This window comes from Mastigoproctus giganteus, chromosome 4 (genome assembly GCF_048544385.1).
Source record: "Mastigoproctus giganteus isolate SK-2022 chromosome 4, ASM4854438v1, whole genome shotgun sequence".
Classification (NCBI taxonomy): domain Eukaryota; kingdom Metazoa; phylum Arthropoda; class Arachnida; order Uropygi; family Thelyphonidae; genus Mastigoproctus; species Mastigoproctus giganteus.
In genome coordinates this window covers 163,831,383-163,852,685 of record NC_143578.1, presented here as the reverse complement: position 1 = coordinate 163,852,685, position 21,303 = coordinate 163,831,383, and the positions used below count along the sequence as shown (strand labels likewise).

The 21,303-nt window shown below is 35.7% G+C and overlaps 1 protein-coding gene across 1 annotated transcript in view; it reads left to right on the top strand.

The window, feature by feature from the left end:
• LOC150087161 (uncharacterized) overlaps positions 1 to 21,303 on the top strand; it is a 249,257-nt gene that overhangs the window by 170,982 nt on the left and 56,972 nt on the right. Inside the window, exons 20-22 of the mRNA XM_090372995.1 lie at positions 4,167 to 4,383; positions 5,872 to 6,076; positions 10,793 to 11,032. Coding sequence (XP_090229121.1) covers positions 4,167 to 4,383; positions 5,872 to 6,076; positions 10,793 to 11,032 — 662 coding nt within the window. The remainder of the gene's footprint in view (positions 1 to 4,166; positions 4,384 to 5,871; positions 6,077 to 10,792; positions 11,033 to 21,303) is intronic.

Below are 21,303 nucleotides of genomic sequence, written 5' to 3'. Positions count from 1 at the left end.
TTTCTGTACACATTGTGCTCAGCGTGTTCATTCCCCTGTGTCTGGATGGCACCATATTTCCAATTCACTACAATATATGCATTCGATGACTTAACAAATATTTGAAGTTTACAAAGTTATTTACTATACTCCTAGCATTAGTGTACGAACATGCGTATGTGCACTGGTTTTCGATCTTATAACCTTAATACTGCCTATATATATATTCAGGAACTCCCCAACTTACGTAATACTCGGCTTATGGAAATTCAACTTTACATAAGTTTTTGCTGGCCAGTGCAAACTTAAAAAAAAATGTGGAAACGTATTTTTCATCCTGTAGGGTGAAAAATACGTGGATGAAAAAAATGGAGATATTGTAATATGAACCCAGTAACACATTTTTTTTTTTTTTTTTTTTTTTTTTTTTTGTAATTCGTTCCATGTCCTTGGAAGTTGAAAATTTCTCTATATCACTAAACTATTTATCTCTCCACACTTTCATCATTATCATATGATTCTCATTATAAGAATCAATTTTGAATGCCTTTGTGATATTTTTCTAAAGCATGTTTCTGGAGGTCATGACCATAAAACAACAAAAACAATTTGCGCTTTCCATTTATTGGGCTTTTCTGTTAGTACATCTAATTATAAACTAGTAGTAAACTCGATCTTATTGCATTTGCGATAATACCGATAACAGCAATTGTGTGACTTTTTATGCTGTTATGGTGAAATGTATTCCCCTTCAATTCAAATTGAATTGAATTCAATTGAAATCTTCAATCATATAAAAAACAAATTTTCAGAAACTTCTCTTCATTCCTACTTACACATTACAATGATGAAGGGAAAGCGACCAACGAAAAGTGCAGGTGGTGGTAGGGCTAGGAAACAAAGCAAAATTGATTTAGAAATGAAGATGAAAATGATTAAGAAGTACGAAGCAGGACAAAGTTTGTCACCTATTGCAAGGGAATTAGGTCTTGCTGCTTCAACAGTGAATACTATTTTAAATAATAGTATTCACTATTATTTTCGTTTATACGTGCATAGTATTCACAGTGTGTGTATCAATGAACGTGTCAAAGGATCAACACACTTAAGATCAACAGTGATCACAAAACAGCATTCAGGTTCTATATCGAAGATGGAACAGCTGTTAATAATATGGATGGAAAATCAGATTCAGAAGCAAGTACCCCTGAGTCTAATGACCATTCAAGCAAAATCAACAAGTATTTATAAAGATATTAAGGATAAGTACGGCGAACCCCTACCCAAGTTCATGGCAAGCAACAGGTGGTTTAATGAGTTCAATCATCACGCTGGTTTTCACAATGTTCAAGTATGTGGTGAAGTCACCAGTGCCAATTTTGCAGCTTCAGAGAAATTTTGTGAGATGTTGGAAAAAATTATTGATGAAGGTGGCTATTAAATGCAGCAAATTTTTAACATTGACGAGACTGCTCTGCATTGGAAAAAAAAAAATGCCGGACCAAACATACATTTCCAAAGAGGAAAAGACATTGCTAGGTTTCAAGGCGTTAAAAGATAGGGCCATGCTCTTGCTTGGGGCTAATGCAGCGGGAGTTTACAGATTAAAACCACTGGTTGTGTACCATTCTGGAAATCCTCGTGCATTTAAGGGCATCAATAAAGCCACCGTACCCGTGCATTTCCGATTGAATCAGAAAGCATGGATAACAGTATCTCTCTTTGAGGATTGGTTTAAATGCTGCGTAATTCCAGAAGTTGAAAAATATTGTAAAGACAACAACGTTCCTTTCAAGATTTTGCTTCTATTAGATAATGCTCCTGGACATCCTACGCATCTAGATTATTTCAATTCGAACGTGAGTGTCATATTTCTACCTCAGAACACGACTTCACTCATCCAACCTATGGATGAGGGTGTTATTTCGAATTTAAAAGCATACAATTTACACACAACATTTGCTCAGGCATTGTCTGCAGTAGGCAATGAGAAAAATTTTACATTAAGAGACTTTTGGAAATCTTACAATATTTCCCATGCCATCTTAAACATTAATAAGGCCTGGGCGGAAATTACCAAAAATTCTTTAAATGGCGCATGGAAGAAAATATGCCCACAGCACATAAAAGGCTTCGAAGGATTTGAAAAAGACAAATCATATGAAGAGGTTACAGATAAGATTGTAAAGGTTGCAGAGCTACTTCAGTTGGAGGTTGGTGCCAAAGACGGGGAGGAGGTAATAGAGGAAGAAGAAAAGGAATTATCTAATGAAGAACTTATTGACTTGCAAGCAGTGATAGTAAAAGAAGAAAATGCTGATGAAGCTCAAGATGAACCAAACGAGGAGCCAAGATGCTTCATTACCAGAGAGATGGCAATGGTATATCGTGAAATTGCATCGGCAATGGTGAGGTTTCAGAAGATGGATCCTGACAGCGAACAATTCTTAAAAGTTAACAACAGAGGGGTGAATGATATGCTTGCTTGCTACAAAGAAATCTATGATGAAAAGAAAAAAAGCCACCGTCCAGTCACCATTAATATGTTCTTTCATATGGTTGAGCGGCTGACCCCTTCTAAATCTCCACAGCCCTCAACGTCTGCAGCGGCGTACTTATCAGCTGAAGATGTTTATTCTGGCAGCGATGCTCGAGAGGTAAACTTACTGACGTTATGCCTGTCTCCTATCTTTTTTTTTTTGTAATTTTATAATTTTTGAAATTTTTTTTTAAATTGCACGCTTTTGTAATTTTTTCTGCGAATGAGATAAAAAATTGAAATACAATAAAATTCTATTTACATGTTCGTCAAACATTTCTTTTTTGATTCAACCAATTCAGCGAGCACAGTTGCGAGTGCTTCACAAGTATGGAAGAAATTGACTTACATAGTGTTCCGCGGAACACAACCCTTATGTAAGTCGGGAAGTTCCTGTGTATGTTTGTCCCATATGGACCCTCAGCAGGCATTGTCACTCTCCTATACTTGGTTTTCTAGGCATGCTGCTGCTGTATGTCCCAATAGAAGCAGTGTAAAGACGAATTTCAGTAGTTTTAAATCATTGGTGTGCATATCCCCCAACAGTTGCTTTAAATGATTAATCTGTATATCCAAAATTTGTATATCTGTAGATTCCCCAAATCTAGCAGTTTTCCAACCCACTTCACACTGCTTTAATAGCACGAGCATGTATTTTTCACCCCTTCTATTTAAGTGTATCCAATCCTGTAAAAACTCTCTCCTGTTAATAAGCACAGATCGGTTGAGAAGAATTCTACTCCATGAGCCTTGCACAGCCTCTGCACTGCTGAATTAATCAACAAGTTTTCATCATGTAGTCTCTCCTGTCATCTTTGGGCAATATTCCAGGCAATTTTGATTTCAATCCTAACTTGTAACTTTTTCCTCAACATTGCTCTGTACCTCTGAAGTAAATTTGCAGATTGCATATTCTTAATACCATTAGTTCCAGTGTGTACAACAATATCACCTTTTTTGCTCTTAAAAGATCAACTCTTCCACCTTATCTTTTTTTCACACATTTTCTGCATCCCTGACAGTTGATTGGCAATAGCTACTTCTTGTGGGACCAGCACTTTCTGCCCTTTGTTGTCTTATTAAACATTATTTTTGCATTGTTAATTATTTAGTTCACACTCTTTTATGCCATTGATTAGGTAAGTGATGCAGCTGCCCTTTTTTTTTTTAAAGATTTTTAAAATGTGCCAAGTTTCATGAGTTTTGGTTGGATGGGCCTTGTATAACTGGTCTTTTACTGTTTATTATTATTATTATTTTTAAATTAAAAATTCAGTCCATAAAGAGTACTAAAGCCGAATACAAATTACATAGCAGCTTCAAATTAAAGCTACTCATTGTACATTTCTTCAAAGTGAAAAAAATCAAAATTAAACTGATTAAACAGTGTCTGCACTCACTGGTACTGTAATCAGTACCATGTGGCATAATACTGAAGTTACTCATTTTTAAGTTTCCAGTAATAATAATATAATGAATAATATCACATATAGTTTATGTCATAGTACAATTTTATTTTATTATTTTTGAAATGTTTTGATTTTTTTTTTTTTATCAAATTCTTTTTAGCAAAGAATTTCATTATTTTGTCTTGCATCTTTTATTTATTTGCTAGTTGTAAAATATTGAAATTATTTTTGTTGATTAGGTGTGAAGGAGATGTAAATGAATGTCTGTCAGATCCGTGCAGTATTCCTGGAACTCAAGACTGTGTTCAGCTAGTAAATAATTACCGTTGTGATTGTAAACTAGGTTACATGGGCCGTCATTGTGAAACCAAAGTGAATTCCTGTGTTGTTAATCCATGCTTGAATGGAGGAGTGTGCAGTACTACACCTGAAGGACCAATCTGCATCTGTCCGGAGGTTTGTTACTTACTAAAAGTCACAATTTAAAAAACAAATCTGGACTTAAATTTAAAAATTGTATTGCAAAGTAAATATATATTGTATTGCTTAATTATCAAAAATTACTTTTTATATTCTGAATATGAAGAAAAATTTTAAATATCTACCTAAATTTTTTTTTCTTTATATAAACAACATATTAATCTTTTATAAACAAGATATTAATTATGTACAATTACAATAGTCTTGATTTAAATTTTATATCAAATAAAATAAAATTTTGAATTTATAAAACATGAAATGTTTTACCATTCAGAATAATAATTTGCATTATCCAGGAATGAGCGTTTCGTTTAACTGTCATCATAATTGATACTTTCTTTCTTCTAGTTAATTAAAATCCTACTTGTCAGGTCCTTTTTTTCTATGGCTTTCTAGCAACGCTTTATATGTACATGTTATAGAGATACTTATACAGGGTGATTTGTAATTATGTGTAAACACTTTGAGATGTTGTGTTTCCAAAGTTTTATCATATAAACACGAACTCATTCTTTTTTACACAATTAAATGATATGTAGAAATACAATAGATGGCATAGGTTAGGTAAGATATGCAAGGTGTCCATCACAAATCTAGCAGTTTTCTAGGTTAATAAGTATCCACTTTTCTTTTTTTTTTTTTATATATATATATTTTTTTTTGTTTTATCCTTGCCCTACGAAAACCTGCAGGTATATCAATACACATGTTTGTCTGTACATCCTGTAAGTGTCCAGTCTCCAGAGATAGTGGCAACTATCCCTGAAGTCTATCTAGATCACTCTGAAGAAGCTCTGCTTGGCGGTAATCATTAACTACTCTACCAAAATTGGCTGAACTAGGCTTCTTTATCATTCCCGTATTCACCAGATCTTGCACCTTTGGACTATTGCCTCTTTCCAAATCTCAAAAAACATTTAAAAGTCTATCAAATTTGCATCAAATGATGATGTATGAGTGATGGAAGTTTGGTTTGGGGAGAAATCTTTCAATTTCTATTTGAAAGATTTACAAATACTGGAACATCATTGTAGAAAGTGTGTGGAGTTTAAAGGTGAATACATTGAATAAATTAGATATATAATTGGATGATCTTGTTTATTTCTATTATAGGCCGAGAACTTATCAACACCCCTTCATATATTACACATCACCCCTTTCAGGATTAATAGATTTACTTTTGAATGGATAAACTTCTGTGCACATTTTATTTGGTGCCAGCAAAGTTGGTGAGAGCTGCGAGTTGAGTGTGTATCATAGAACATGAAAAGTTATATAATATATCAATCCCAAAGTGGTGTGCGGTCTTGTTATTTAAACAAATTTTTAAAACTTTTTAATCTTTATCTAAATTTAATCCTCTCTAAACTTAATTCTTGGTCAGTAACATCTAATATTATATATATTGTCTTGCCTATTAATATAGTTCCCTAAGTGTAATTTTATTCTGTTTATTATTTTTAGGGATTTTGGGGAGAAACATGTGCATTAACTAACACTACATGTGCAAGTAATCCATGCAAAAATGGAGGTCAGTGTCGTCCAAATTATCGTGGCTACACTTGTGTTTGTTCTGAAGGTATTGGTGGTAGACACTGCGAGGAAGATGTATTTAATGAATGCTTATCATCTCCTTGTCTGAATGGTGGAGACTGCATAGATGGCTATGGTAAGTACTGCATATGTGGAGTAAACATATAAAATTTCAAGTGCAGATCCTGCACTTGAAATATTCACTAGTTGAAATATTCAGTAAATATTGTTTTAAGATTTATAATGTGCAAAATGAAGTTCAGCTCTAACATTTTTGGCTAAATGTATAAATGTACAAAAGTGCAAAAATTCATTACTGAGACTAAATGCAGACTGTCAGCTTTTTTTTTTAGAATATCAGTAATTTTTATACATTGAAGATATTACCATATGAGTGATAAAAACTGCTGTTGAGTGAAGTAGTAGACTTCATTATGCCTGGTATAATTAACATAGGGATTGCATAAATAGTAATAAATTTAAGTACAGTCAGTCCTCGTATAACACGTGTTTGCACTACACGAATTCGATCATACACGATTTATAAATAGGGGAACAATATCTTATATAACACGAACCGAATTCGCTTATGCACGATTCGCCTTTGTGTTTACAAGAAATGGCAGTCGAACGCAGAATCACCCCAACCGAACGAAACACGATAGGAATGAAGAGAAGATTCTGAAAATGTATTTATGTTTTTTATATCAGTGAAAGGGAAACACATTTCACCATAATAACGTAAAAACCAACACAATTCCAGCAATCGGTATAATCACAAATGCAATTAGATTGAGTTTACTACCAGTTTATAACAGAGTCCACTAGCAGAAACGCAACTGGAAATTGTTTTTATTGTTTTATGGTAGTAACCCCTAGAAATGTGCTTTAGTAAAATGTGAAGTGTTAATAGTGTACTCTACCTTTACGGTGTTGTTTATTCAGTTGCTACACCCGCGCAGCTTTGTTTATGTGTATCAAGCGGGCCTCCTCGGTTTGTAATTGTGCTTTATTCCCTAAAAATGAGTAAAATACTTAAAAGGTGTGAAAAGGAAGCGTCCTGGTGAAGACACTGCAGATTCAGAGAGAAAAAGAAAAGCAATATCGATAAACAGAGGTGGACTGGGTCAAAAATTCTTACCCGGGAAAATTTATAGTGGCCTCATACTATGGTTTTATGACCAAAATCACACCGGCCTCCGGCCCACCGGGGTTTTCCCGGTAAGGCTTATGGTCAGTCCGCCTCTGTCGATAGAGAAAAAATATGAAATTGTGAAATGCTTTGAGAAAAATGAAAGATCATGTGATATTGCACGTGCTACAGACCTAAATGAGGCAATTCCGAGAATTACAAAGAATGCAGAGAAAATAAAAACAACTTTCATAGCAGGAATAACTCAAAGTGTAATTAAAATCCATTAGATTAAGACACAAAGAATTGGAAGAGATGGAACGGCTGTCATCTGTTTCGATAGAAAATCAAGCAAAAAAACAAGTTTGCTTACAATAGAAGCAAAAGCATTAGCAATATTTTATTACATAATAGTTGTAATAAAATACTTACTTATTTTATTACGATTATTTATTGTGTTTTGTAATGTTTTGGTTACAAATGTGTGTTCAGTCTTGGGTGGTCGGCACCTAACCCTATTTTTCCCATAGGGCCTGTTGTTTATATTGCATGATTTTGCATTGCACGAGGGTTTCTAGGAACACAACTATCGTGCTATACAAGGACTGACTGTAAGAATGGCATATGCAGCATATGAACAAATTACAATGGCACAGTTGACAGACTGCTAAAAGGTATAAACAAGTAATGGTGACAATGATTTCTGGTGAATTTTTGTATCTTTTTATTAATTATTTCTCAATTTAAAGACTAGCTGGGGTGAAGCTGTTGGGATTACTTTTCTTTACTTAATTTAAATAAAAAATTACACATTTAGAATGATTATAACTGTGACATTCTGCATTCTGGAAGTATGTAACAGTGAATGGTAAGTTGGGAATTTCCTGACATTTCAGTGAATATTGGCCACACCATGGAAAAAAAAAATAATAATAATAAATTAAAAAAAAAAAAAAATCATGGCCAGAGGAGTAAAAAAAATATATATAAATAAAAAAGTCCTTTGATAGTGGATTTAAGTCTTCCATGATAATACATTCCACCAAAAAAAAAAGAGTTCAGTTTTCCAGATACAGAGTATTGACACTTGGGCAGGTTGCTCACTCCTTATTTCATTATGTTAGAGATGCCACACAGGAAAACAGTATTTTTTATCTCATTTTTACTAAGGATTCAACTGATGTGGAGACACTAAGAAACCATTTGCAAATAATGATTGAAATATATTAATCTGAATTATACATACAAAAAGATAACTTGTTAAATTGTAAAGGGAAGAGTTTTTGCATGGAAAATTTTGTTTGCTAGGCATTATTTTATTTCTATTGAATGGAAATAGAAATCTAACAAGTACAGATGCCAAATGGAAATGTTCACAGCAGCTACTTTTTTCCTCTTTTTATACCTTTAAAGAGTTATAATTTTGGACCTAATTAAATATAGTTTATTAGTCACCATTACAAAGAAATTTCATTGTCAGTGAAGAGTGCCTTCTGGATGGCACAGGGCTAAGAGAGGCATACATAGAAATTAGTATTACAGGATAAATAATCCAAGATAAAAAACTAACATAGTACAAAAATTTGTAATGCTCACATTACACATTTATACCACTGAGATGAGAATCTTAACTTTAATGTATTACACAGAGAAGACAGCAAATACAAACAGTAAATTAGCTGCAGTTGGGCAAGAAAGTTTATTGTTAAAGAATCATGGTAATAACATTAAATATTATCACTTAAAAACAAACACATGCTGATTTCATTATTGTTCACCAGGTTCGGTATGGAAAAAATCTGTGAAGTGTTTTGATTCTGTTTTACCAAGGATATAGGCAACATCTGGATCTTATACTTTTATGAGAGACTTTTATGCCAATTTTATCCCAAATTGAAAACTCAAGGAAGAGGAAGAATCAAAGTATACATTTTAGCAAAGATCTTCAGAGAAGTCAAAGCTTCTCTGAAGACCCTTGCCCAAAGATGTTAACTTGGAAATAGGAGTATAGTTGAAATGATTGTACAGTTCTGATCTGGACCAAGTAAACAAGTCAGCTTTACTATATGCCCATTTTAGAATCTGGAATTCTGAAGATAAAAAAAGGACTAGATTGGATGATTGGATGCACATGAATTTTTATATACTTCATTATGGCTCTATGAAATATAAATTAGATTTTTCTTAAGGCTCCAAGGAAATTTTAGGGATTTAGTTTTAGACTTTAAGTAAGTTCTAAAAGTAAGGTTAATATTAAAAATATATACTTAGGTCATTATATACTGGAACCTTTTGAACTGAAGTGCTGTCTATAAAAGGAAAAAAAAATTAAATATAACATATTTTCTGGTTATAGTGAGAGATGAATGGACTTTTTATCAATTCCTGTACTAATACAAAATAACAGAGATTATTCTGAATTAGTAGAGGAATTGATAAAGAAAAGGGCAATTCAGAAAGAGCAGTACTTCAGAGTATTCTTGCAATTAACAATTTAACCAAATTATTTTTTCTTGAACAGGTGATAGGTTTTTGTTAAATATGGACTTTTTAATGAAGGACACAAAAATGGATAGTGGTGTAAGAAATTAATGAGTGTTTGGGCATTGACTGCATCAAAGCAGCAAAGATGTTGAGATAGCCCAAATACAACTGGGCATTAATGTTGATTGCTTGAGTTGTAAGAAAGGTTGTAGAAAATGTGGCACCTAATGGAAATTGGTGGAATAATGAGCACTTTAACCTGTATAGGGTTGCCTTTAATTTCTTAAAGAATTTCAGATTATTCTCAGAAGTTTTGCAGTACTTCCTGTACCACATGAGTGAATTCCTGTAATGCTGTCCTTATGACACCATCAGCCACACTTACTACTTGGTATGTGAGGCTGTATGTCTGTAATTCTTTAAGAAATTAAAGGCAGATTAAAGAATGTATCAGACTTCTTAAATTTTATATATACAGCAAATCCTTTCTCTAATGGACTTGGAAATTTTGGACAGCAGCTACTAAACTAGGTTTTTCTCTATCTATACAGGACCTGGTGACATAACTGCCTGTTTGTGTTTACCCCCATTGAAAATATTTTTAACAAAAATAAGTAGAGTGCTGTTAGCTGGGATTATCCTCATCATCACCTATATTACTATATGTATTTCTTTCAAGTTTAATGGATAGTTGGATTTAGCAGGCAGGACAGGCCTTACCTCCATATAGTTTATTAAGGTGATATTACTGTAATTTTTTATGGGGGTGATGTGGTGAAACAACTCTGCCTTCCTCTGTTTAGTTTACGTTTACTAATATTAAAAAAGAAATGAAAATATTTTACTTTGGCATTTGGGGATTATAATTGTCATTCCTTATGATTGCGTATAAATACCGAATTCACACATTATTAGGTTTATCAAACCTTACCAGCAGGGTAATCCTGGAAAGCCCAAAAACACTTTTTTTTTTTTTTTTTGTGATTTTCTGGCCTCCTCATTTCTGCTTTAAAACTGTTAGATTATACAAAGTCAAAGAAAGCATTCTTAATATCCTGTTTCTGTCTGATGTTTCCACTAAATAGATGTTAGATACTGCCAGTATTAAAAAGCTAAATAATTATTATAGGAAATAAAGTCTGAAAGAATATGCCTATTGATTGCCTCCATATATTTTTAATAATCATACATAGATTTATAATACCTGTGATATAATGTGAATGTAATATTTTTCAGGTAAATTTGAGTGTGACTGTCCTCCTAACTGGAATGGTATTCGATGTGAGACTTTTGATCCTGAATTCAGAGGAGGAATAGGAGTGATAGTTTTGTCAGGAAATATACCCCAGAAATCCCTTGAAGAAGAAAAGAAACTCTGTAAGAGCAATCGTTGTGAGCAGAAGGCTAGAAATAGGGTCTGTGATGAAGACTGTAATAGTTATGCTTGTAATTTTGATGGCGGAGATTGCTCATTAGGTATTGTATACATGTTTTTTTTTATATCAATATGGTAATTTTGCATTAATTTTTTAGATAGCAATTTACCTGGAAGTTTCTTTTAATAAAATTTTTTACAAATAATACAGTAATTGTTCACAGCTTTGTCAGTTGGAGTTGTGATAATGGTTTTTTATGTTTATTTTAACTATTGCTTAAGTAATCTGATGTTAAAAACCTTTAAAACTTGTGTTTTGGGAAATTATCAATTTTTTTTTGTGTGTGTAAATTAAGTCACTATTTAAGGAAGAGATTAAAGTGCTTCAATTTTTCTTTCATGTCAAATACTACTTTTCCTATGAATAAAGAAAGAAGAGGTAATGGTGGCTTGAAAAATAGGCCATTTTTTATTGCTACACATGGCAATAATCAAAATGACTATAAGCTGTTTCTCGTTGTGGTGACCTTTCATAATTTAAAGGGGGGATCATAAAGTTGAAAGCAGCAGCTTGCTGTCAGTGCCAGTATTGGAAAGTGACTCTACAGGGTACAACATTAAATATCTTTTGAACAACTTGAAAAAATGTGTGATTCCTTCAGAAAGCTGGCTCTCAGTTAGTGTTGATAATGCACCTTGTTATTCCAGCTTTTAGGTAGGCCTGAAAACTGGGAAAATAAGGGTATTAAAATAAAAGATTGAGCATTGTGAAGGGTATTAAAAAGAGAAGATTGAATTTTGTGGAATTTGGCATATTAATTTGGGTACTGAAAAGGGAGCTGCATATTTTAAAATGAACGAGTACTTGGTAGAGATTTACTGCTGTCTAGAGAGAAATATTAAAAGGAAAGGTAGGTTTAAACAGTTTCAACTGATGCATGCTAATAAAGTAAAAAAAATAAAGTTTTAAACATATGGGTGTATGATGGCTGTCCTTGTTTAAATGTGTAACTAGACAGATTTTAAAGAGGAAGTTAAAAGTGGTGAGGGAAGCCATATGAGCTTTTCAGAGTTACCACATTGAAAAGTACAAATGATCGCTATTGAGTGCCACAAACTAATGTTCAAATCCAATTCATGATCCAAAAGAATTTTTGAAAGAAGACTAATTAATGATCCCCCCCCACCTTCAAGAGAAAAAACTTCTGAATCACAAACTTCTGGTAACAGCAAACCCTAAACATACCAAGCTCATAATTGTAGGCATGTTATCTAAAGTTTTGTAGAAAGTCTGTTAATGTTTCTCTCCTCTGGCTTGAATAAAGCAGCTTACTTGTTTCCGTTAAATGCTATGTCAGCATTTGCAAACCTGAACATTGCTTTTCAGTACAGTGTATCTCACATTGATGTACTGTAGTCGTTACTCCTAGATATGATAAAGACTGTTGTGTGCAATTTTTTTTTTTTTTTAACAACAGTTTTTAAATCCTTTGCTTCCATTTTGGAAGTGGATTACTATAACAGTTTAAATCACAAGGATGATTCTGACTTAGTTATAGGCATTTTTACTGGCAGAGTTGTGGATAGTCTAAGTCAAGAGAAGATGCTGTTCTTTGTTCATTGAGGCAAGTACTTTATTCCTGATGTGACTTGGGCAATGGTGCCCAAGTTCCCTTTGAAAAATTATGTTCTTATATACTTAGGTAGCCTAAATTTTATCAGTCAGAACGGCATAATTGTTAAATTTGAATTTTTTGCAAACAAGTTTCCAGTACTTTTTGACATCATTTAAAGATAAAGAAATAGATGAAGCAGTAGATGTTTTGCAACTTTTGTCAGTTTCAGTGTGACAACGTATCAGTTGCTATTACGAAAGGAAAAAAAAAAAAGAATTGATGTACGGTGGTTAGGGAACTGACAAAACTTAAAATATAGCAGATTATCCCAAGTCATGCTTGGCTTAACAATTCTGCATAGCAATGCTGAGTTTGAGAGAGTTCAGAAAACCAAAAGCTGAATTCAGATCTTTTTAATTTTGGCTATGCTTTGGAAATGCTTTTGAGAGCCAAGTCTATTTAGCAGGGCCATTGAGAAATATCTTTAAATAGCTAAACAAAACTTTAATTCAACATTTCTGAAGAGAACAAAGTCTGCAACAGTATCTTTTTGAAGAAATCAAAATCAGTTGATGTTTAATTAATAGAAAATCCAAAGCGAAATTCACAGACAGAAGAATCTTAGATAAGCTAGTCTTTAAAAGCATATTATACTGGTAAAAAATTGTATGTGTATATTTTAATGTAAAAAGTGTATGTTGTCAGTGAAATTTAATTTCTAATGCAGTATGGACTTTTCAAAAAACTGTTTTCCTTCTGCTTTTTGTGACAAATTCCTGCTCTTTGCAAAAAACTGTTTTTCACCTGTTTTGTCCCAAAAATCTCCTATTTTCTTCCTACTTACGATTGCTTAATCTCCGGATTTTTGAAAGTCAACAAAAGTTGGCAGCTGTGATCCTAACCTCACCTCATCTAACAGCATGTGTACAAAACTTTGAATTAAATTACACCTGTCACTTTCAAAACTACCTAACTGTATATTTAAGAATGTAGACAGAGCAACAACCACCGATCTTGAACAGGTGATTAGTATGCAAAAGATATTTTGTTGGGGCAGTGTTAGAATCCCCCTACCATCACCACACTACCTCTGGGTTAAATATGGTTTGCTGCTAAGGTGGTAAAGAGATTTTAAGGATTGTAAAATGGTAAAATTAAATTGGTAAATCAAGTAAACCAAGCTATTATGGATTCGAACAAAGAACATACAAAATGGTTTTTGGAGATGGATGAGGAGGATCATGTTATGTGAACTGCCTGAGTATCTGAATGCTTCCTTGAAGCAAGAGCTCACCACATTATTTCTTTTGAACTGAACATGAGTCATGTTTGCACCTTGGGATTTCAATTATGCACAAAAAATTAACATGTGTGCTGATTAACCAGTGTCAGAAGTGGAAAGAGGATAAAGTTTATATTCATCACATGTCATGTATGATGAATCATAGATTAGACAGTATGATCCAGAATCAAAATAACAATTGTTTTTGGAAATGCAAAAATTCCCATTCATTGAAAAAAAATTTGTTTGCTCATTCCTCAGGTAGGAAAGCTGCCCTATAACTTTGGAAGGGGAGGGGGATAGAGATTAGCATTAGCATCAGCATTAGCATTAGTAGAGGCATATGATGCAAGAAAGCAAGCTTATTCAGCATCAGCCAAAAAAAAAAAAAAAAAAACCCACTCCCATTTCACCCCTCTGTTCGTTCGAAATACCTGTCCAGTTGAGCTTTAAATTTGTTTAGGCTATCAACTTCAACAACAAGTGATGGAAGTCGGTTCCACCAACCAACCACCCGCTGGCCAAAGGCAAATTTCCGCACATCTATCCGACATGCGTCCTTCCTCAATTTGAATTTATGCCCTCTGAGGTGATTATTCTGAGCAAGATGAAGAATCCCATTGGCATTGAGCATGCTCAAACCATTCAAAGCCTTATACACCTCTATCAGATCACCTCGCCGGTGCCTAGTCTCCAGACTCTGTAATTTGCAAAACTTAAGCCTTTCTTCATAAGAGCAACCCTTTGTTCCATTCACTAATCTTGTTGCCCTTCTCTGTACCCGTTCCAGCAGCTCTACATCCTTCTTGAAATGAGGCCTCCAGACCTGTATACAGTACTCAAGATGTGGCCTAACCATTGCCTTATACAAGGGAATAATCACCTCCTTATCCCTGCTAGAAAAATTCCTGTATATCATTGACAAGACACCATGAGCTACTCTTGCAGCTCGTCTGCACTGCTCAGAGAACTTCATATCTGCCTGCACAATTACCCCCAGGTCCTTTTCATCCTCCACCACTGTCAGTGTAGTACCGCAGAGTTGATACGTTGCTCTGGGGTTACTGTTTCCCATATGTAGTACTTTACATTTGTCAATGTTAAACTTCATTTGCCACCTCTCAGCCCATCTGTTCAACCTTTCCAGATCCTGTTGCAGCAGCATAGCGTCATTAGTGTCCTTAACAACCCTGCCAACCTTTGTATCATCTGCAAACTTGGACATTAAACTTGATATCCCATCATCAATATCATTCATAAACACCGAAAACAACAACGGACCCAACACTGAACCCTGAGGAACTCCACTAATAACATTAGTCCACGTTGAGCAGTGTCCATTGATTACCACTCTCTGTCTTCTGCCACTCAACCATCCCCTTATCCATAGCAGCAATTTGCCTCCAATGCCACACTGCTCCAATTTGTGCAGCAGTCTTCCATGTGCAACAGTATCAAAAGCCTTTCTAAGATCCAAATATATAATATCAAAGTTATTCCCTGCATCCAGTTCTTTTGTGACTATATCATAGTATCCAATCAAATTGGTCAGGCAAGACCTGCCCTTAACAAAACCATGCTGCGTCTGAGCTATAACTGAATTCTTGTCTAGATGATCCTGCAGTGCTTCTTTAACCAGTGCCTCCATTAATTTACCTGGAACAGAAGTTAAACTAACAAGTCTATAATTACTTGTGTCAACCTTTGATCCTCCTTTGTGAATTGGGGTTACATTTGCACATCTCCAGTCTATGGGTACCTCCCCTGAGTCCAAAGAAGCTCTCATAATTATGGCTAGGGGTTTGCTTACTTCCTTTGCTGCCTCCTTTAATATAACTGGATAGATCCCATCCACCCCAGGTGCCTTTTTTATGTTTATCCTCAACAATTTCTCCTCCACTTTCCTCTCAGTTATTACAAAATCATCCAGGTCACTGCCAATGTTTACTTTACCTACATCATTCTCCTTCCTGAATAACTCCTCATGCGTGAATGTAGATGCAAAATACTCGTTTAGATTGTTAGCCACCTGAGCAGGATCCTCAACTGTTGAACCATCAATATCCAGTGGACCAATCTGATTCATCCCTTTCCTTCTCGAGTTTAAATATGTAAAGAACTCTTTTCTGTTTTTCTTTGCATCCTTTGCCAAGGATTTTTCGTAGTCTGCTTTTGCCTGCCTAATCTCCTTTGTGACTTGGTTACAGACCAACTTATATCTATCATAGGCTTCCATGCCACTCATTAATTTGTATGTATCCCATGCATTTTTCTTCTCTGCCACATGTCTCATTAGTTCATCTGACAACCATTTAGGCCTAAACCTTGAACAATATTTCTTAGTTGGTATGTAAAGCCTGGTAGCCTCCAAGATTAGTTCCTTGAATGCTTCCCATTTTGAGTTTGCTGTTGGTAACATCATCAGTTGGTCCCACTGTATAGAATTTAAATACTGTCTCAGACCATCATAGTCGCCTTTACGAAAACAAAAACCCTTCCCTTTACCTCTGATGGTACTTACCTCCTTGAGTAAATCCCACTTCAACACACTGTGATCACTGCCACCAAGTGGTTCATTTATCTGCAGGTTCTTAATGCATGAAGAATCACTACTGATAATCAGATCAAGAGTATTGCTCCTTCTTGTTGCCTCACGAACATGCTGATGTAGAAAACAATCATCCAATAAATCCACAAAAGCCTTGCTGGTGTGCGAGTGACCAACCCACAAATTCCAGTCAATATCTGGGTAATTAAAATCCCCCATTATAAGACTCTCTGATTTACTGGCCCACTCTATTTCCCTGTACAATATCTTATTATACTCATCAGAGTCATTAGGCCTATAGCACACTCCTACTCTCAATTTTGATTTCCCTATGCTTATGTCACACCAAACTGACTCGACACTGCCCTGTCCATCGATGTCGACTGGCTTCACTTCCTTGGACTTTATGTGTTTCTTAATTAATAACATAACCCCTCCTCCCCTCCTGTCCTGTCTATCCTTTCTATACACATTGTATTCCCCAAATTCCAGTTCCGCATTACTTATATCTGTGTGACACCACGTCTCTGATATCCCATTATCTGCAATATCTGCCTTTGATGTTTTGAGCAATACCTCAAATTCATCAAATTTATTTACCAAACTCCTAGCATTGGTGTACACGCAGGTATACATGCACCTGTTTCTATTCTTAGCTACCCTAACACAACCCATGTGTTTACTTGTACCGCAATGACTCCCAGCAGTCTCTGAAATATCCTGCATCTTGTTTTTCAGGCTTCTGCTCATTTCAATAGAAGCAGTGCAAGAATCACTTCCACCTCTGCCAGTGGCTACTGTTAATCTATTAGTCCTTGTATCCCCCTGAACTAGCAGTTTTCCGACCCACCTAACACTGCCTCGACAGCAGCAGCAAAAATTCTTGCACCCTTTCTATTTAAGTGTATCCCATCCCTGTAGAAGCAATCTCTCCTGTTAACAAGTACAGTCCAGGCTGAAAAAAATTCTACCCCTTGAGCCTTGCACAATCCCTCCAGGGCCGAATTGATCGACAAGGCTCTCATCATATACTCCCTATCGTGTCTGGGCAGAATTGCAGACACTTTCAAATTCAACCCTAATTCACGGCTTTTTTTTCAACAGTGACCTGTACTTGCTAAGTAATTCCGCCGGTTTCCTACTCTTAATATCATTAGTGCCAACGTGTACAACTATATCACCTTTTGTGCCCTTAAAAGATGATATCCGCTCTAGAATGTCATCAACCTTTGCCCCTGGCAGACATACCCTGATCCTATTCCACCTATCCTTTTTACAAAGCATGTTCCCCGTTTCCCTGACAATAGAGTCACCAACAACTACTAGTTCCTGTGGGACCAGCGCATTCTGCTTAGGGGGCTGCCTCTGTGTTGCCTGATGACCAAGTGCAAGCTCTGGCGTTGATGTGGGCAGCTGTGAGCTTGATGGGCCCCTCAATTTATTTCCTTCGAGGGCATCCACCCTGTCCTTCAAGCTCTCATAAAGGCCCATAACAACGCTGAGTTGTCGCCTGATTTCCTTGCACTCCTTACATCGTGCACACACAAAGACATCCCCCTTGGCAGTATCATGTCCCATACCCGACTGCTCCGCAAACATCAAGCAAACAGTGCATTTTAAAAGACTGTGATTCAGAGGGCAACTGCCCCCTTCAGTTCTCCCCTGAACCACAGCACTCCCATTAGCTTGAGCCTTTTGCTTTGCTGCTCTGGTCAGAGTCATGATTCCGATTTAATTCGATAAAATTTCAAAACAAAAATTAAATCCTTAAGTTATATCCCAAAACAGTTATGTTATATTATTTATTTATTTTTTTTTTCGGTATCTAGTGTTTTCTACGAGTTACCTTTATACAACTTCCGTATCACGTGTACCACTATAGTTATGTATTAATTATTTGTTATGATTAAGTCGTTATATATATATATAGAGTTAAAAATACAATTTAATTTACAATAAAGTTTATCAAGATTAATAGATTTACTGATTAATTGACAATATTATATTATGCACTATACTACACTAAGCTTATGCTATCGTGTAAAATGGCGGGAATTCATGAACGGTACTTCTACGGACTCGTAAGTATTGATTAGCTTCCAAATCTCGCTATCTCAATTTAGAATAAACTAAGGATCCTGACTAGGTCTATAATCTACTTATAGAAGATAAATTGATATAACAATTGGTTAATAAATCGACTAAATTTGGTTAAAAAAAAGGACCTCTCGTTCAATTTGTGACACGTGGATTTGATACTGTTACCGATACTAAGTAATATCTACAAAATCTCTGTCAAAGTTAAACTTTAAACTAAGTATCGTAACTAGGAATATAAAGCTACTCTAGAAAATAAGTTAATATGACAATTTAAACTAATAAATCAGGAAAAACTTCTCTGTTTCAAGAGCTTCAAGGAGCTACGTCCGCACAGGCTAACCTCTCACCCAGACTCCTGAGTAAGCCATAGTTTCTGTTGCAAAATAATGTTTGACCTCACATTACATGTGGCATGAGGCAATACCAATGATTGGGGATACATTACTTGACCATCCACTCAAAGCTAGTAGCTCCTCGTGCAATTTTTGAGCATTCTGACCTTAAAACATGAACTAAGATGATACAGAGATTTAGCATTAGCATTAGCATTTAGCATTAGCAGAGGCATATGATGCAAGAAAGCAAGCTTACTCAGCATCAGCCAAAAAAAAAAAAAAAAAAAAAAAAAAAACACCCACTCCCATTTCACCCCTCCGTTCGTTCGAAATACCTGTCCAGTTGAGCTTTAAATTTGTTTAGGCTATCAACTTCAACAACAAGTGATGGAAGTCGGTTCCACCAACCAACCACCCGCTGGCCAAAGGCAAATTTCCGCACATCTATCCGACATCCGTCCCTCCTCAATTTGAATTTATGCCCTCTGAGGTGATTATTCTGAGAAAGATGAAGAATCCCATTGGCATTGAGCATGCTCAAACCATTCAAAGCCTTATACACCTCTATCAGATCACCTCGCCGGTGCCTAGTCTCCAGACTCTGTAATTTGCAAAACTTAAGCCTTTCTTCGTAAGAGCAACCCTTTGTTCCATTTACTAATCTTGTTGCCCTTCTCTGTACCCGTTCCAGCAGCTCTACATCCTTCTTGAAATGAGGCCTCCAGACCTGTATACAGTACTCAAGATGTGGCCTTACCATTGCCTTATACAAGGGAATAATCACCTCCTTATCCCTGCTAGAAAAATTCCTGTATATCATTGACAAGACACCATGCGCTACTCTTGCAGCTCGTCTGCACTGCTCAGAGAACTTCATATCTGCCTGCACAATTACCCCCAGGTCCTTTTCATTCTCCACCACTGTCAGTGTAGTACCGCAGAGTTGATACGTTGCTCTGGGGTTACTGTTTCCCATATGCAGCACTTTACATTTGTCGATGTTAAACCTCATTTGCCACCTCTCAGCCCATCTGTTCAACCTTTCCAGATCCTGTTGCAGCAGCATAGCGTCAGTATTGTCCTTAACGACCCTGCCAACCTTTGTATCATCTGCAAACTTGGACATTAAACTTGATATCCCATCATCAATATCATTCATAAACACCGAAAACAACAACGGACCCAACACTGAACCTTGAGGAACTCCACTAATAACATTAGTCCACGTTGAGCAGTGTCCATTGATTACCACTCTCTGTCTTCTGCCACTCAACCATCCCCTTATCCATAGCAGCAATTTGCCTCCAATGCCACACTGCTCCAATTTGTGCAGCAGTCTTCCATGTGCAACAGTATCAAAAGCCTTTCTAAGATCCAAATATATAATATCAAAGTTATTCCCTGCATCCAGTTCTTTTGTGACTACATCATAGTATCCAATCAAATTGGTCAGGCAAGACCTGCCCTTAACAAAACCATGCTGCGTCTGAGCTATAACTGAATTCTTGTCTAGATGATCCTGCAGTGCTTCTTTAACCAGTGCCTCCATTAATTTACCTGGAACAGAAGTTAAACTAACAGGTCTATAATTACTTGTGTCAGCCTTTGATCCTCCTTTGTGAATTGGGGTTACATTTGCACATCTCCAGTCTATGGGCACCTCCCCTGAGTCCAAAGAAGCTCTCATAATTATGGCTAGGGGTTTGCATACTTCCTTTGCTGCCTCCTTTAATATAACTGGATAGATCCCATCCACCCCAGGTGCCTTTTTTATGTTTATCCTCAACAATCTCTCCTCCACTTTCCTCTCAGTTATTACAAAATCATCCAGCTCACTGCCAATGTTTACTTTACCTACATCATTCTCCTTCCTGAATAACTCCTCATGCGTGAATGTAGATGCAAAATACTCGTTTAGATTGTTAGCCACCTGAGCAGGATCCTCAACTGTTGAACCATCAATATCCAGTGGACCAATCTGATTCATCCCTTTCCTTTTCGAGTTCAAGTATGTAAAAAACTCTTTTCTGTTTTTCTTTGCATCCTTTGCCAAGGATTTTTCATAGTCTGCCTTTGCCTGCCTAATCTCCTTTGTGACTTGGTTACAGACCAACTTATATCTATCATAGGCTTCCATGTCACCCATTAATTTGTATGTATCCCATGCATTTTTCTTCTCTGCCACATGTCTCATTAGCTCATCTGACAACCATTTTGTAATGATATGGAGGTAAAAAAAAAAATAAATAAATAAATAAAAAACAAAGGTTCTATGCTTGTGGTCATGTTGAAATGTAACTTGGTATACATGTTTGAGAAGTGGATAGAACACTGCAGCACTATGTGTATTACATGTAAAGACTGCTATTTTAAAAAGGAAATTGTTTCTAACACTCGAGAGTTCTGATTATGAATAATAGATATAGACTTAACTTTTTAACAGATATTAAAATTATATAATGAAAAATTCATAAGCATTTCCATATTATTT